Source organism: Alligator mississippiensis, chromosome 4 (genome assembly GCF_030867095.1).
Source record: "Alligator mississippiensis isolate rAllMis1 chromosome 4, rAllMis1, whole genome shotgun sequence".
Taxonomy (NCBI): Eukaryota; Metazoa; Chordata; order Crocodylia; family Alligatoridae; genus Alligator; species Alligator mississippiensis.
Genome location: NC_081827.1, coordinates 218896723 through 218915057, shown reverse-complemented (window position 1 = coordinate 218915057; position 18335 = coordinate 218896723). Strand labels below are relative to the sequence as shown.

At 41.1% G+C, this 18335-nt stretch overlaps 1 protein-coding gene across 1 annotated transcript in view; it reads right to left on the bottom strand.

Moving 5' to 3' along the window:
- The window catches only part of KCNH7 (potassium voltage-gated channel subfamily H member 7), a 384959-nt gene extending 372832 nt beyond the window's left edge, over positions 1-12127 (bottom strand). The window contains exons 1-2 of the mRNA XM_059727333.1: positions 12016-12127; positions 9682-9912 (exon numbers count right to left, since the gene is read on the bottom strand). Coding sequence (XP_059583316.1) covers positions 9682-9912; positions 12016-12091 — 307 coding nt within the window. The 5' untranslated portion in view covers positions 12092-12127. The remainder of the gene's footprint in view (positions 1-9681; positions 9913-12015) is intronic.
- Between the last annotated feature and the right edge of the window lie 6208 nt (positions 12128-18335).

Genomic DNA, 18335 nt, shown 5'->3' with positions numbered 1-18335 from the left:
GACAACTAGGTAAAAATGAAGAAGACAAAAAGAGGAGTCCATGTATATCCTGACTGGAAACAATCCCCTCTGAAGATTAAAAAGAAGGTTTTTCTATTGTCCTTCCTTTTGAACTAGTAATTTCTCAAGTACAATATTGTTTTTATATCAGTAGCTATGGAAACACACTGTCCACTTAATTATGCTTCACATTGCTCATAGCTGCCCAACACATCTCATGAAGTATTGTTTCTGGAAGTAGAATCATGTAGTGGCTATTTCTTAAATGGGGGGAGGGGGGGAGGGGTTGGGCCCGTTATAAAGAGCCCAAGATCTTAGAAGTTAATGTTGCAAAGGTTCCAATTACTTAAAGCCAAGGAGGAACTTAATTTTCAGTCAAGATCTTCTGTTTTTATTGTACTTCTATAATATAGGGTAAAGATTATGTGGTGACTTCATTTATATTTTAAAAACTGGAGATGAGTTATTGAATTAAACAAGAAAATGAAAAATATAACATAATCATTATAATAGCCTTCCTATTGTATATTTTGTTATTCAGGTTTTTTTAGATTCCCTAGTTTCCAGTTTTCACTGTTGCAGATTTTATATTGACTCTCTATAGCTGCATCATTTAAGATGTTAGGGGGAAACTGAAGATTGGGATAGGAAGGGTTTCCATAAACAAGCACTGCTTGGGGGCAGTTAGAACTTTAGAACTTAACTGGTCATTTCTACTCAAATTATCAGTAGTTAAATAGTTAACAAAGTTGACATTTAAACAATCATCTTTAGATTCCAGTGATATGACTGCCTTTCTTGTTGGCAACCAGCACCCACAGTGCTATTCTCAGAATATATTATTTTGCTTGAAAGCACATCAATGCCACTACGGAGGGCAGCAGCAAAAGAAGTGATAATATGGTCTTCTTACACAGGTTCTTGCTAATGAAATAGCAGAACATACAGGACCACTTGCTAACATTCTCCTTTGTGAATTTTATTCTGTCATTACCTTGACATTTTATAGACTGAGCTTTGGTATAGACTATTAACCTGTGTGGTGAGCTTGAGTGATGCGACTTCATTGTGGATACAGAATGCAGAAAGGTGTGAAAAATTGAAATGAAAAGGCTGTTCAGAATAAGTAGCTTACTGAGGTAGCTTTAAATTCGGTATTTGTGGAAGTGCAGTAGGTCAAACACCTATTATGTAGTGGGAACCAAGTAAAATTTTGTTTTCCATTTCATGAAATTTTCATCTGTCATCTAAAAATTTTAATCTGTCTAAAAATAAGGTGCAGTTTTCTAAAATCAAATTGAAAAAATATGTTGAAACAAAAGAAAACAAAAAGGCAAGCTTATAAGAAATGTAACACTTGCGGCCCTTGCTACTGACATGTTGGACTTTTGAATATGGAGATAAAATGAAACGAACACTGTCACTATAACTAGGTACTGACACTGGAAGCTGTGAATCTTGTAAAAAGAAACTATAATGTAGTATTTTAGGTTAAATAGGCCTTTTTATATATGGGTCAATCCAATTTCATTTTCTCCCCCCCCCCCCCCCCCCCCCCCCCCACAACTGTGCAGCCACTGACATAGCCCATACTCAGCTTAAAGTACCTTGGTTGTTCAGGTAACATGAAGAGTGTGCTTAGAACCTCTACTATTATACCATCCAATGTGTCATTCTGCAAAACTGATCCAGTCAAACCAACAAGCTATTTCATTCTCAGATTCTGAGTAAGAGCCAGTGTAATAGGCAATATACAACAGGTGATCTAGGTAGAGACCACCTCACATCAGGTGCAAACCATCCCAGCACATATTCCCTCAGTAGCTACTATAACCACTACTATACTATTATATATGTATCTAGGGAGAAATGTATGGTACAGTATGTAGGTACATATTAATTCTTGCCCCCAGCCAGAGTCTGCACAGGGATGGGGAGGGGGAAGTCCCTGAGGTGGGAGCTTTCTCTCCTGCTTTCTCTCCACTGTGCCCCAGCCTTGTCCCCTTGCCAGGCCCTCACTGTCAGCCTTGGGTGCCTTTCCCCCCCCACACAATACAGATCCCAGCTGGGAGGCCAGCGCAGGGCTCTATCCAGCCTTCCCCCACACAGGCACCTTCCCCCAGCTGACAGGCAAAGGACTGGCAAGGGGGCACGGCTGGGGCATTTACAGCCTGGCAAGACTGGGAAGTGTGCAGGAGCACCCCCCTTGGCCAGTGCAAGCATTTTCCTGCCTTGGCCAACCCATGAGTGAATGTGTATCCTGTCCAATAATGGTCCAATCTATGCATCTTAAAGAAAGCTGTGTAGATTGAATCGATTCTGCCTCAGGCTTTTTGACTGAGCTTTTTGTATTAAGCTTTTGTGAAAAGAAATTGATCATTTCCATTGCATTTATTTGAGAACTTTTCATTGTATTCTCATATAGATGGACTATGATCTTCTCTTTAGAATACTTGGAAAATGTTCCTATAATAGAAGTTTTATGGATGAGGTAAAGTGATGGAACAAGAGTTTTTTGGATTTTAATCCCAATCTAGACCTATTTTGTTTCCTGTGTTACCAAAAACTCCTGCAATGTCGGTTCTGATTAGGACCCTAATCTTCTAATCAGATCCATGCTGGTGGATCCTGGCACCAGTGGTAATCAAAACTGGGTGCCATGGGACCCCATCTAGTATAAGGGGCTAGCTGTGTGGATTTGATTACACTATTTTAATTGACTGATCACATCAAGTTTTAAAGGATGTGAATAGGTGATAAAATGCCTACCACAGCTGAAGCCAAAGGTACCTTGACATTTTTGGCCAGCCAAAGGATGCTGATAGCATATTTCACTAACTTGAGCAACATGTTTGTATACTTTATTTCCTTAGCCTGAAAAGAAAAATTTAAAATATTTAGGTCCTCAGTCAGTTTTGAAAATATAAGTACTGTATATTGGCTTTGCAGTTAGATCTAGCAACTGTCTAGCTTGAATCAGATACATGCCAAATACTTTTTGCTTTTTGTAATGTCAAGGTAACAATCTGAAACTACTTTTTTCTGCTATTCTTTTTCCCTCTTTTACTTATCATTGTATCCTTCAGTGGCACCTATTATCCATAAAACATCTTTGGATACAGTGTACTTCTCTGCCTCATTCTAATAAAAAGCCTTTTATAGACTAAATGCTTAGGTATAGCCTACAGTTGTCTACAGAACACAAACCAAATAGAGTTCAGTGATACAATGTTCAGTTGAGTGATACAATGTTCTGTAATTAACACACACCCAAATTATAGTTTTTCATGTCAAAAGCTTTACAGTTTTATCACCTCGAGCAATATCTTACAGCTGTCAAGAGTGATTTATGCAATAATGCCTTAAACTCTGAAACGAAGTCCTCAAAGGAAGAGCTGTCAAACATATTCCCTGCAAATAACTTAAGTAAAATAAAAAATTGATAGTCCACATAAACAAAATCTTACCTTCACACACCTCTATCACAGTTTCTACATCTAGATAACCAGTGGTGGAAAGGTAGTTGTGAAGCAGATAGTAAGGAATATGCTAACAGACTGTTAGGAACTCAGAATATAATTTATTAATTAAACAGCTGCTGATGCCCAATAGGCAAAATGCTACTTGTGGCTTTTGCATTTATCTACTTTAGGTTTGTTATTAATAAGGAAATCTTCATTAAAATGGAAGTTGGGGCCCAGTTGTAAAGCCTTCATTCTTGTAAACATTTCCAGTGATTTTTATGGAATTTCTCTCATTAGCCAGGGATACAAGTGTAGACTCTCTTTAGTTTTTTGAGTCAGTCTACTCCTACCAGTTCCTCAAAGTCATAATCTTTGTGGTGAGCTTGTAAGTGCCTGTTATGGAATGGGTTGTAAAGTGACAAGACTTTGTAAATACAGATATCATGTTTAAATATCTTTATTTACCAAGGGAACTTAAAGAAAATATTTGCCATTTCTGTAAAATTGTTTCTTATAAGAATACCTTTTGAAGTGTAACTAAGACTTTTAGCAACACATTTTTCAAAGGTGTTGAGTATCAGGGTCAATGAGAAAAATCTTCTCACCTACTGAACAGTGCTGTCATTCCCAAATCATGTAATCATGGTCCACTATCATGTACGTATAATATATGCTTTAGTCTAGAGTAGTGGTTCTCAACTTTTTTAGACTTGAGGAACCTGTGGAGAGACTCAAGGCCCCTCAGAAAATGCCAGCTCTAAGTTTTCACTCTTTTTTTGAACTACAGAAAAAAAATACAGCAGTCTTTCTGTTGCAAAGAACTCAGAAAGATCACAACTACGGATTTCAAGTTGAAGTCTCAGCTCTGGGTTTATCTTGTGAAACATGTTTTCAGACCTAACAGTGGTAACATTGTGAAGCACTGTAGCACTCTCAAAGGATGTCAAGGCACTCCAGAGTGCTGCAAAACCCTAGTTGAGAATCAGTGCTCTAGAGCAGGGGTGGGTAAAATAAGGCCTGCAGGTCAGATCCAGCTCGCTAGGCTATTCTGTTCAGCCCACGGGGACCCTAAACAATTTAGAAAATGTATATTGATCTGTTCCTGGCTGCCTGTCAAACATGAATGACACGTGCCCCCGGAGGCTGGGGGCATGGCAACCACCCACAGGTGGCGGTGGTGGTGGCAGTGGCGAGCGGGGAACTCCCACAGGCAGCCACACTGGTGTCGGTGGAGGGGAGGGTGGGGTGGCAAGCGCCAACCAGACACTGCTGGCGCCCCTTGTGCATCGCCAATACTGTCAAAGATGACAGTAACCAGGAGCAGTAGGACCCAGGGGAAGCCTGCAGGGCCCAGAAGGAAGGTTGGCCAGGCCTTGCCCCACCCCCAGCCCCCTCCCACCCCTGCCCCCTCAAGTGGAAGCTTCTGCCTGCTGCAGCTTTCACTGCTTCCCTGCCTGCCCACTGCCCCCGGCCCTGCTTCCCTGCCCCCCTCCACCACCATGTGCCCTCAGGCTGCATAAGCGGACCATGGAAGCATGGGGGCCCATGCTGGTACCCCAGGGCCAGGTATGGGAGTGTGTGTGTGGGCATGCACACATGCATGCACAATAAGGGAGGGGGAGAGAGAGACAGAGCAATGAAGGAGGGAGAGACTGTGTGTGCATGTGTATGTGTGCAGTGAAGGAGAGAGGGAGAGAGAGAGTTTCTATGTGTGTGTGTGTGTTTATAGGGTGAATCCGAGATGCACACCTCACCATACACATGCACCCACACCCCCCTCACGGTGCCTTATACACGGACCCCCACACCCACCCCAACTTACGTCTCTGGCACCCTGCCCCCACAAACACCATATCCACCCACACCCCACATATCCACATTTTCTAAACCCAGCACTCTTTCCTGCCTATGCAGGGGGTCGGACTCGATGATCTGTTGAGGTCCCTTCCGACTCTAACATCTATGAATCTATATCCATACACACACCCATGTGCTCCCTCACCCCATCCTCTCCATCCCCCCACATCTATCCACTCCCCCACAACACCCCCCTTACACACATACACCCTCCCCCACACCCCACATCCCTCCACAAACCTATACCCACCCCCAACCCCAATATGTAAGAGTCAGACTTCATTTTAAGCTATTGTGCAATCACCTCTACGTACACTACACAAACACATGTAAATCAGGAAAAAAATATTTTTTGAAATTAAATTAATGAATGTTGTAGATGTTCAATTTTTAGAACATAATTTCGTATTTTTCTGGTTCTGAGATGGCAAAACCCCTTGCTGAAAGGAGTATTTCTGGGGGCAAGGAGATGGACTTCTGGTGGCAAAGATCAGGGGCGAGGGGGCAGGACTTTCAGGCACAAGATGGCAACCAGTGGGCGGGACACCTGTCAAGGGGTGGGGCTATCCATGCAGACCTCAATAGCTTGCCAAAACTCAGTAAGTGGCCCTTTACCTGAAATAATTGCCCACCCATGCTCTAGAGGGTCTATTCTACACATAATGGTATGATTCATGTACCAGATGTAAGGAGCTATGTAATAGAATAACTTTTTATGTTTTGGGCCACTGCAGTTATTAATCCACTATTCCAGAGCTTACTTTACCATTCAGAATCCTTGTGTAGTTTAAGCAGTAAACATTTTTCTCCAAATCTATCTGGTATATAAATGTTTCACTCCTTCACCGCATGTGCAATATTTCCCCAAACTTGCACTGACTTGACATATATTATACAGTATCACTACGCATCATTTACAGATTTACAGATTTAAAGTAAAAAATCTTGCTAAAAATAGTAGATTTAATGTAAATGGATACTGGAAGATACTAGCTTACCAATGAAGTGTACAACTTGTGTGTCCTGCGCTAGAAGATTCTGGAATATTGGGCTTTACAATTGTAACACCTTATGTGTAAAATAACATTTTTTAGGGTAATCTTTGGAAGGCTGTAACATTGCACTAGCCATCTATTTCCTCTCCTTCTGATGTTTGCCTAAAGTACAACAGTTCAGTTGTTTATAAACACTACATGAACTATATAGTAGTAGTCACAGAATAATATTAAGTACATAAACATTCTACATTTTAATTTAATGAAACACCATTACTATTTTGGATTTTTTAACATTTTCACATTTTTCTTACAGAGAAGAGTTGCAGGTAAGATGGAAGGAATACAAAACAGTATATAGGCATAATAAATAAATATACAATGAAGTCATTATAAATGTATGCTTTCCTGTGTTCTAGGTTGCAGCCATATGTTCAATTTAAGGCATGATACAAACAAGCCACAGGTTATTTCACATTATATAATAATATACAATAAAAATATATGATGTGGAATAACTTTGTGGCTCATTTACTGCATTATCATACTTTAAATTGAGTGCACATATGACTGAGTTACTATTTATAGCACGATTAACTGGTTAATTGCATTTTCAATGTAACGCGTGTTGGGGGCACTATGGATAGCCCAATCCAACTTTTTCCTGCATCCAAACTTTGGACTGAAGTTAGTGGATGTTGGAGATTCATATCTTAGGAATAGAGGATTAGGCCCAAAATAATTATTGTATGCATCACAAGAAGGTCCAGAGAGATGCTCCTTCCCCTCTATGCAGCACTGGTCAGGCCACAGTTGGAGTAGTGCATCCAGTTCTGAGCGCCACACTTCAGGAGGGATGTGGACAGCACTGAGAGGGTCCAAAGGAGGGCCACTTGCATGGTTAGGGGGCAGCAGGCCAGGCCCTATCAAGATAGACTAAAGGGCCTGAATCTATTCAGCCTCCACAAGAAAAGACTGAGAGGGGATCTGGTGGCCATCTATAAACTCACCAGGGGGGATCAGCGGAAAATAGGTGAGCCTCTGTTCCTCTGGGCACCACCTGGGATAAAAAGGAATAATGGCCACAAATTGATTGACAGCAGGTTCAGGCTTGATATTAGGAGGCATTCCTGTACAGTTAGGGCTGCCATGCTCTGGAATGGGCTCCCAAGGGATGTGGTTCTCTCCCCTACCTTGGGGGGTCTTCAAGAGGAGGTTGGATAGATATCTGGCTGGGGTATTATAATCCCAGCACTCTGTCCTGCCCAGGGCAGGGGGTCAGACTTGATGATCTGTTTAGGTCCCTTCCGAACCTAGAAACTATGAAACTATAAAGTATGGAGCACATACTGCCATCATTTTTAAGAAGTCTCCACTGAAATCAATTGGAACAGCACCATCCATTTTCAAAAGGACAGATCCTTTTGGGGTGAGTAGTATTCTTACCCATATGAGTATAAATTCTAAGTTCCGCAAGACTATTGTAAAAGTAAAGCTAGCCTTATGTCCAAGGGTTTGCATTAACATACCCTAAAATTATCATAATATGCACTTAAATTATATGTTCCAAATGGAAAATAAATTATAGAAGGTATAACAAAATAAAATAAACATTTACTTTGGTGATGACATGCTTTTATGTCTTATTATAAGTAACACTGAATCATTCTGAATATCAGAAATATTTTTAAAAGACATCTAACAAATAAAGAGCAATACCATTCCCCACCTCCATTATTTCTGAAAACTGAAAAAAAGGAAAATTGGAAGCGATTGGATACTGAAGCCTACACTTCAAGCTGTTGTCTGTAAGTTAGTGAGGTTGGGCTGTATTTGCACTGTTCTTTTTATTTCACATGCAAGTTACCACATGCAGATTAGAAATATATGCAAAGATATGCAGGGAGAGATCATCAAGAAAATTAGTGGAGTAAAGCAGGTCTTCACCAGCTGTGATTCTCAACCAAGATCTTAACTTCTGCATAGCAAAGCAGCATTCTGGTTTTGGTTCAGGACTATCCCTAGAACATAAGGATTCTAACGGGTAAGATTTTATCCTTAAAATATTACTAGTAAAGAGAGAACTCCTGACCCATTCCCCCCACCCCTCTTTCACTGACATAAATATAAGAATGATTTTTGGTGTCATTCTAGAATAATAGAATAACCTAGAACAGAATTTGACTCTTTGACTTTAAACCTGGAAAGCCTCTGTTATTGCAATTCTGAAACTAATGCAAATTGCACACTGGCTTTTTTCCAAAAGTAAATTAAGCTCAACATTTGAATATAAGTTTCATTTGTTTTCTCTGAATCTATACAGATTTCTCTGAATCTGTATACAAATATATGCATCATTCAGACTGGTTTGAAGATAGACATTCTTTTCAATAACAGAGTAATAAAAATTTACTTAACTATAAATCATAAGCATTTAGTTTTTCTGATACTCCCATCTAGCAATATTGTTTTCAGAAAACATAGACATATATTCATTTTATACTTTTAGCCACACACTAAAACAGCTCTGCAATTATGTTTTCCCCTACCAAATGCCAGTAATAATGCAAAATGATTCTATATAGTCAATGATTCTATATGCCAGTAATAATAGCAAAATGATACTATATGCTTTTTCTTGGGAAGGCAAAAAAATTGAAATCTCTTATTTTGCTGGTACCCAAAATCTTCCCTTTATGATGAAGTTATCCTAACATAAGCCCTTTTGATTCAAAGATAGATTGTCAGAATTTGCAGCAGCTCAGCTAGGAAAAAAGTCTGGTCCTTTTTAGGTCAATATTTTCATAATAAAGTTTCTAACAGTAGCAGAATTTTCCCCTTGTTAACTCAATATCTACCCAGTAAAATATCCCACTTAACTGAGACACTCCTCTGGATGAATAAAGGTAACAGCGTCTAGCCCTCTAGAATTCCCACGTGGTTGCTAACTTTCACAATATAGAATGATCCATGAAAAGTAAGAACGGGCCCATGTCTCCTGTCACTTACATGAGTTTTACATTACTGTAATTCTTTTGACTTTATGGAATTAGAGATTTCCTCCTGATTTATGCTGGTGGAAGTGAAAGGAGAATTTGGTCCATTATATTTTGCACAGTGATCATATACATGACAATTTTACCAATTTCCAAGTATATAAAGGTATATGTGGTAAAAACACAACTTTGGCACAAACTCTCAGCTGATGTAAATCAATGTATTTCCAACAAAGTCAGCAGAATCACACTAGTTTACATCAGCTAAGGATCTGGCTTATACTGCCCAACAGATTTCTTTAGAAATCTATTTACAAGCCACGTGGACACTGAGACACATTAAATATCTTGTAAATGGAGAGACTTTACCATTTTTGTGATAATAAGTAACTTCCACTTTCCTCTCCTCTGACCCCAGCAGTGCCTGGGCAATTTGGGCAATATGATGCCGCTTGGTTTCTGGCCCATGAAGAAAATCGCAGGTGCAGGGCTTTTGCATGACATCTGGTCTGGAGAATCCAGTCATCTCACAAAACCCATCATTGCAGTAGATGATAGCACAGTTCTGCACTCTAGCATTAGCGATGATGAAGTTTTTATCTGCAATAAAACAAAGTGATGCATTTTTAGTACTTTTTCAACATTTCATAAAGTGTTCATTGCATGGATAGATGCTAAACAACCTCTTTTTAATGTGATTCTCTGATGTAGAGAAGATATTTAATATAGCTGATTACAGATATCAAAAGATATTTAATATAGTTAACTTGACCCAGATCAAATAAAGAAAGTTCAATAAATTTACCATACATTATACATGAAGCTAGTGGGCTTTTAAGAAAATAAAGACCAATCTTCTCAGTCCTTTTACAAAGATCTTGTTGATTGCAAAAGTTGTAATACTTTTTTTCAGGTTCACTGATATGTAGACTGTAGGTTCAATTCTCCAAGTGCTTTCATATGCAAAATTATCACCAAAAAGATTGTAGAAGTTTTGCCTGCGTAAGGACTCGCTAAGGTCAAGTCTAAAGGGCTCTGTCCTGTACTACCAAAAGCAATGGAATTTTTTCCATTGACCTGAATGTGAGAAGGACGAGGCCCATAACCTGTTTCACTGAAACTGCTGAGAAGATGTAACATGAGAGACAGGTTTTTTATAGTGTGCTATAATCTATACTTATTGAAAGAATTGGAAGTTATGGTATTGCATAATTTCAAGAATATATTTCAAGCAAATATTTGGAGAAGCCAAAGAGTATAAGATCATCTTGGGCAAAATTTGGGTCTTAATTTACTCTCACCTGAGGAAAGAATTTTGAAGTTGCATTAAAACGATTATTTGCCTTGTTTCTTGTTTGTGTTTGTGAAACACACTGCTCCCTTCTTAAATATGAACCTTGTTCAGTCTTGTTATTGCAATGGACTAAATCTTCCTTCCCTGGTCTACATTCCCTTATTCCAGTTAAATTAATTAGGGTTTTATCATATGAATAAAGTGAGCAGTGTCTGACCATGTTAGTGATGTAATTTTAAGAATTAATATTCCCACACACTAAAACATTTATGGAAAAGAACATGTATTTTATACACAACATGGTATACCTTTATTGTCTTTGGATTACATTTGAATTTCCACAAGTATTTATTAAAATTATTTCACTGGATAGCTGATTATTCATCAGCTTTATTCTCTTCAATGCAATGCAACACCCTGAATTTGTACCACTTCATTTACTTGAGTAGTTGAAATAATCCTGTTGACTTCAACATGTATGCAAACAAGGGTTTTAGCATCTGGCTTTTATTTCATGCACAAGTTAAATGACTATTAAATTGGCAGTAGATATAGAGCTGCAGTAAAAAAAACATTGCCTAAGTACCTAAACTGAAGTTAAGGGATGATTGTAGTGGACTGAAAAAGATGCTATAAAGACAGAACGATCTGAAGGTGCTAAAAATACTTATATTAATGCACGTGTCAAACATGCTTTTTCTACTCCAGTACTTTTTTTGCCAGTCTTTTCAGTTGGAAGCATTCTACACTGTCTCCTCATTATTACTGCCAGGCAATAACAAGAGTTCAAGCAAAGAAAAGTACCAAAAAAAAACCCCCTTCAGTCTCCTTGACAGGTAGGAAACTACTGCATTGGGAAGGCTCCCTTTGACTAGATTAGCCACCTACCCACAACATCTTGCTTAGGGATGCCTTTGGCTTGGATATTTTAAGCATTCTTTAAAACACACGCACACGTGCAAAGAAAGAGAAAAGCCCCCCTGACAACCAGCTGAAGAATTCAGGGGTGAGGACAAGTTCAGGAGAGCGCTTGTCCCTTTAACAATTCCTCTGCTTAGGATTTCTCTCTTGAATCACAGCCTGGCTGTCCTGATTTATCACAAAGACCATCCAGTCCGCTGTTTGCCTTCCATGCTGAGCAGCAGCAACAGCAAAAAACCCCGCTGCCCCTGCGCTGCCTTTCTGGGCCCTCGGAGCAGTTTGCACTAGGGCAGCAGTTGGGAGGCAGGACGGAGACACACTCCGCCGCCCCTAGGATGGGGGGGGCGGGGGGCCACCAGTCTTGGAAGCCCAAATCCTGCCAGCAAAGCGCTGGATTTCTTCCCTCCGGGGTTTTCCTTCCAGCCCTACAAACTTAACCCCGCGCGGGGCTGCCCCAGCAGAGCCGAGCAGCGAGGCGAGGAACTCACTTTGCCCTTCGAACTTGCGGATGATGGTGCCCAGGAAGGTGTTCTGCGGGGCCACATGCCCGCGGCGAACAGGCATGTTGGTCCGGTCTGGCTCTGCGGCTCCCGGCGCACGAGGCTGCTCCAGCGCTCGCCTACGCGGCTCCGGGCGCGGCTACCCCGCTCCCGCTCCCGCTCCGCCCCGCCCCGCCGCAGCCATCCCCGCGCCTCCCTCCGCAGCACTCGGGGCGCGGGGCGGGGCAAGCGCGGGGCGCCCAGCCTCGCCCGCTGCCCCGCGCCAATGGCCGCGAGGAGGCGCGGCGCCGGGCTCGGCAGCTCGGCTCACTCCCGCGCGGCGTCGCGGCAACCGCGTCTGTCCCCTGCTGCGGGGCGGGGATGGGCGAGGCGGGGCGGAGCCGCCCCCCGAAAGAGCAGCTGCGAGCGGGGCGAGGGCGAGGGCTGGGCAGGAGGGAGTGAAGGAAGGAAGGAAGGCGGCGCTGCGGGAGCGCAAACTTCTCTCGCCTCGTGTCCCGGAGGCGGCAGCTTGCAGGGGGGCTGGTAGGCTCCGCTGCCCCGAGCCCGCGGTGAGGGAGGGGAAGGGCCCCCGCAGCCCGGAGGGGGGGAGCGGCCCGTGCCGCAGCCCCTGGGGCCGGGGCAGCGGCGGTCGCAGCGGGCGGGTCGCCCGCCCTGCGCGGAGCTGTCCGTGGTGCTGCCGCCGCCCAGCTGCTCCCGGCGGGGCTCCGACTCCATCGCGCTCCTCGCGCGCGCCCGCCGCCGCCGCCTCGGCCCACAGCAGCACCTCCCGGGGAGCCCAGGGGAAGGGACGGCTAGCTGCGGGTTGTAATCAAGGCATGGCTGGCACCTGGTGCCAAAGAGGAGCTGAAGGCAGCCGCACGGTACTGAAAGGGGCAGTGGCAAGAAGCAGGAAGGGCCCCTGACAAAGTCCGGGGCGGGTGGTGGCGGGGAGGTACCTGCAAACCCTTCTCTGCCGTGAGCATACTAACCGCAGGGTGCCCACCCTGCCTCCCACCTGCTCTTCAGCAGCACGAGCACGTGTTTCCTCGCTCCCCAAGACTTTTCTCAAGGGGGAGCTTTTATTATTTTTTGTCACTGCATCATCCTCTAGACAGGTCTCATCCTGTCAGGTATCTGGATATAAATCTGGAATAAGTCCCTGGGACCTCAGTAGTGTCACTTCATCATTATAGGGCACAATGAAGGGGAGAATCTGGCATTTATAGTTCTTTTTTTAACCTAGTTTATTTGCCAGGCTGTATGCTAATTGGCAGGAATAGCCTTCAGCTGCCACATGCCTGTGCCATCCACCTGCATAATCAGTCTTAGTAAATGTATGATCATGGGGCATTTTATAGATAGCACTTGATGGAAAAAGAACTGAAGACTTGAAGCATCCTGCTTCTAAATTATCCCCTTAATTGTTTTTATGCATTACTTATTCACAGAGGCAAATGTCTCAATCTAAATTCAGATGCATGGGTAAGGGAAATAGTAATTACACAGGGCCAATTTGTATAATTTGGAGAAATATGACACTTTTGTGGCCTTCTGACCAGCACAAGAGCTGTGGAATTTATATGTTGTTTTCATTTGCTTTTAGTGTATTTTACATTGGCTAATGAGGCTGAAAACTGATTTTGTTTGTCACCACTTGTTACAAGTGGTCATCCTGAACAAAGAAGAGTCATATACTGCCCCAAATGGGCATGCAAAGTTCTCACTGACATCAGGAGATGTATGAACAGAATGAGAGCAGCAGGCTGAATTTATTTTAATGTTTTACACGATGCCTCTCACCTTAGCATCTAGTTAGACTTTAACCACACTCCCATTTTGCTTCAAGAAATGGTTCCTCTGTGTTTCCTTATCAGCAATAGAAAATAACTTCTTTAATAAATATGAATGATGATGAACCAAATACAGTCTCCTGAGTTTCCAAGGCATTAACTGGCTTAGCAGGCATTGTAAATCCCATTTATACTAATAAATAATATACGGCACAAAGCTCCAGAGCTCAGCACAGGTACAGGTCTAGTAACAGAAGATTGTAACTTTAAATCCCAATATAGTCCAGTGTTTTAATTTTCAATTCATGGAATGTTTTATATATGTGGTTGCCAGTGCTAACAGGAGATTGGACATTATGACCCCTCAGGTCCTTTCCTATCCTAAATTTCTGTGTTAGTGTGTGAGTGTGTGTGTGTGTGTGTGTGTGTGTGTGTGTGTGTGTGTCCAGAGCAAATATATGAATCTTCTTCCTCTGGTAATGCAGTCTATTAGGTTTAGGAATACTGAAATTTCAGCTGGGTATTGATTATTCTGTTTTCTTTTCATTGAATATAGAAGTAACAGTCTTACTTTTGCAGTACCTGATCAAGATAGATATCTTAAGTAAAGCAAATTGACTGCTACCCAATATAAGAAAGATTGAAGAAGTGCTTGTTGACAGGGAAAGAGCCAAGAAGGAAGTTTTGGAAGTGTTGACTGCATGCTTGCCTGTCATCACACCGATTCATACTCTCATCACAGTCGTATGGATTTTCCTAGTGGCCCGTCATGCTTTTCATTTTCTGCATCTGGCCAATAGTAAGAAGAGCAGGAAAGGAAAACATATTCCAAAAGTCAACAACTCAGATCCAGTACCATAAAATAATTTACATTTGAACTGTAAAGTTAAATGCACAATACTTTTGAAGTGAATAACATAAATACAGTGGCAAAAGTTGAGTTCACTATAAATATTCCCTATCTAGTCTACCTAATGTAAAAGGCATTACAGCTAGGGGAGTTTATACATTAAAAGAATTGTACAAAAGCTCTGTAAGAAACCAGAATAGATATAAATGGAGCTTCTCTCCTGAGCATAGATCCACTTAGCACAGGTTGGAAGACAGGGGAAGTCATCAGGGAGCTAGTTTGGCTCCCTGATTCTTTGTCTTGTTTGGCACCAGCCCTGGCCACAGCACAGACTGGAACAGCTTAGGAGCTATTTTAACCTACACCAGCAGAGGTTCCCAAGTGAACATCTGCGGTCTCCACAGGGAAATTATAGAGAGCATTTCCTAGTCCCAGGCATTGCAGCTGATTTTGAAGAGGAATTGCAACTTCTTCATTGGCATTTCAGTTATTTAATTTCAGAATCTCTCCAAAATATGTAGAGGAATATGCTCTTGGTAAATTGTTGCAATTCAGTTCAGCTGTTTATTTCAACACCTTGTTGTCTGATAAATCCATCTCTGACAGTGCCTTCTGTTCCTTATTTTAAAATGGTAATTTTGGCTAAGTGTCTAATCATCACACATTGTGTGGAAGATTGATACAAAGAAGTCAGTTTTACAATACTATCTTTATTTCTCCTTCATTGCTCCTTCTATAAGTCCAGTAAACTGATAGATAGTTCAGTAGTTTCACCTACTTTCACAGAAGTCCTACTTATGGTAAAAGAATCACCAGTTGTTCATTATTACTTTTCAAATGACTTATAACTTCCATTTTATGATTGACTGGATTCTACAATCCTCACTTATGCAAATATTCCTTTTCAAGTACATTTTGGTAAAAATGTAGAATCAGCATTTTTGTTTTGTTTTATATGCTTCATTTCAGAAGAGTTTCAGTTTTTACAAGAACTGGTGGGGGGGGGGGGGGCTTGAATAATCACCTGTGCCTTGCCATTTAACCAAAATGGTTCTTTTATCTTTTTGTTTTCTACTTTGAATAAGGAGAAGCATTTCTTCTGGAGCCCTATGGTGATATCTTGAGACTTTTGTCATTGACTTCAATGATATCAGGATGACCTTCTAATGGATTACATCCTAGGGTGCGTCCAGACAAGCATGGACGTGTAGTATGTGGTGCTGCAAATCTGTCTACAGTGCCATACTCCACACATGCAGGTGTTTCCTGCACTGGTACTTTGCAGTGTGGGTTTGGCTTTTTTTTGACCCCAGAAGGCCCCCAGAACTGCTGGTAAGGCTGCTGGAGCCAGCACAGTTGCTGACCCCAGCCTCCCCTACCCCACCTGGGGTAATCTGCCATATGCTAGAGCACACATGGCACAGGCGTTTTCTGGGAACAAGTATCAGCGGTACAATATTTCCACTTGTCTGGATGCACCCCTAGAGTGTAATGCTGAAATAGCTGGCATTTTTACCCTAGGGATTTTAGTTTCTTAATATATGCCTACTTTAAAAAAAAAAAAAAAAAAAGTAGAACTTTCTCTCTCTGCTTTCCCTTATGAAATTTCAGGTTACACCCGTAGATTTGGGTATAATCCTTCACAAGGGAATGCTGAACATAATTACATTATGCTTACTGTTATTTGCATTTCACCTTCCTGAATGAATTCCTCTCTGTTTATCCAGCCTGCTGATGTAGTTGGGATTGCAGGGATTGCAGATATAACCTAGTACTGTCTGCATACATGTCTCATTAATATTCTTAAATTATAATGACTCAGTGGAAGAAAAACCTCCAAAATTATAACAAAATTGATTAAGCATTCTATATTGAAAAGGGATAAAAATATTGATGCATGTGTTTAAAATACATTAAAAATATCTAGTTGGTATTTGTATGTATTGAAAAGCCTCTTGTATTAGTAAATGTATCAATCCATGCATATCCAATTTGGTTTCTGTTACATTTTAAAATATACTTTATATATAATTTTGGCTGTGGCATCTTAACTTAATGCCAAGAATGATTAATTATAAATGAAAAGGCTGTAATTACTTAACTTCTGTGTATTCATTCTCCTTGACTAAAAAAATGCATGTAATTATCACATGGTAGAAAAGTTAAATGCAAGCCAGTATAACTTTCTCTGGAGAGGCTCATCCAAGAATTAAAATATATTTTTCTACAGTATGTCAAAATACATGATTTTTGCTGATTTGGTACGTTAGGAAAACTAGAGATCTGAAAGAAGTTTTGAAGTTCATTAGTCAGCAGGAGTTGGAATTATTGCTTAGGCAGTCTGCATAGGTTTAGAAACAAAATTTTAAAAGGGATACAAGCATATTATTATAGCTCATCCAGTCTATCCCCTGGTGAAGACTCATTCCCTTCAGTATATTTGCCTCTGTATTATTCAGTTCTGTTTTAAATTCTACCACTCCCTTCGAGGCATTTTATCTGTCTCCTAAATCTTGCCAGAAGATTTCGCTCTTTCATATTAAGCCATTGATCTCTCTTGATCATTTTGGTTTGTTGGGTTCTCCAGAAGGAGTTTTGCTTCTTTTTGATATTTATATTTTAGATGTTATATATATTCTTTAGATACTGTCATAAACCTACAATATTTTGAGGCGTTCATGGAATGTCATAATAAATGTTTTCTTGAGTATGGTCTACTGAACTGGCATGCGTAGTCTCTACATATTGGTACTGTCAAGCTGTATTTAGCCTTATTATTATATCTGTCTGAGTTGTATTGGACATGCATGTAATGTTTATGTTTCAGCAGGCAAGGTTCTTTGGGTAGATGTGATATCTTTTACTAGACCAACTGAGTAGTTGGAAAAAAGTTTTTGCAAGGTTTCAGGTGCAATCACCCTTCTTCAGGCATAGGAAGTCTCTGCTTTTGAAACTTCCTATGCCTGAAGAAGAGTGATTGCACCTAAAGCTTGCAAAAACTTTTTTCCAACTACACAGTTGGTCTAATAAAAGATATCACATGTACCCAAAGAATCTTGCCTGCTCATGTTTTTAGATCAACATGGCTACAACCAAAAACCCAGCATGTTTATGTTTAATATTTTGGCCAAGACTATCCAGTGGTGCAGTAACTTAAGTGTTCCTCAGCTGTTCACACTTGAGAAACACAGTCATTGAGAATTAGCATCTGACATGGGTATGTTTCATTGCCAGTCAAACAGACCTTTGTCTGAGGCACTTGAACCAGGCCCTTCCAGTCCATGACAAAGTTATATTGTAAAAGAAGAGGCCTGTAGTGAGAACAACACCTGTCCATTCAAGCTTTTCAGGGCAGGGCAGTTCTCAAAAATGGGAAAATTAAGTGAGAGACACTATCCTTGGGAAGGATGTAAATATTCTCCTGGTCAGAATTAGATCAGGAAAGACTTCTAGTCTGGTAAGAAAATATCTTGGGGAACAAGAAGTTATATGTATAATATGAATTACCCAATAATCCAGTCAATGATGTGTGTAAATAGCCAGATAAAAAAATATACTTGCTATAAGATCAAATGTTTGTCTTTAGTTTTTTTTCCTGGCTGACAGGAGCTTCTGCAAGAGGCCCTGACAGGAAGGTCAGAGACAGCAGGTGCTTTCTAACCTACTGATCTGAGTAGGATCTGCATTCT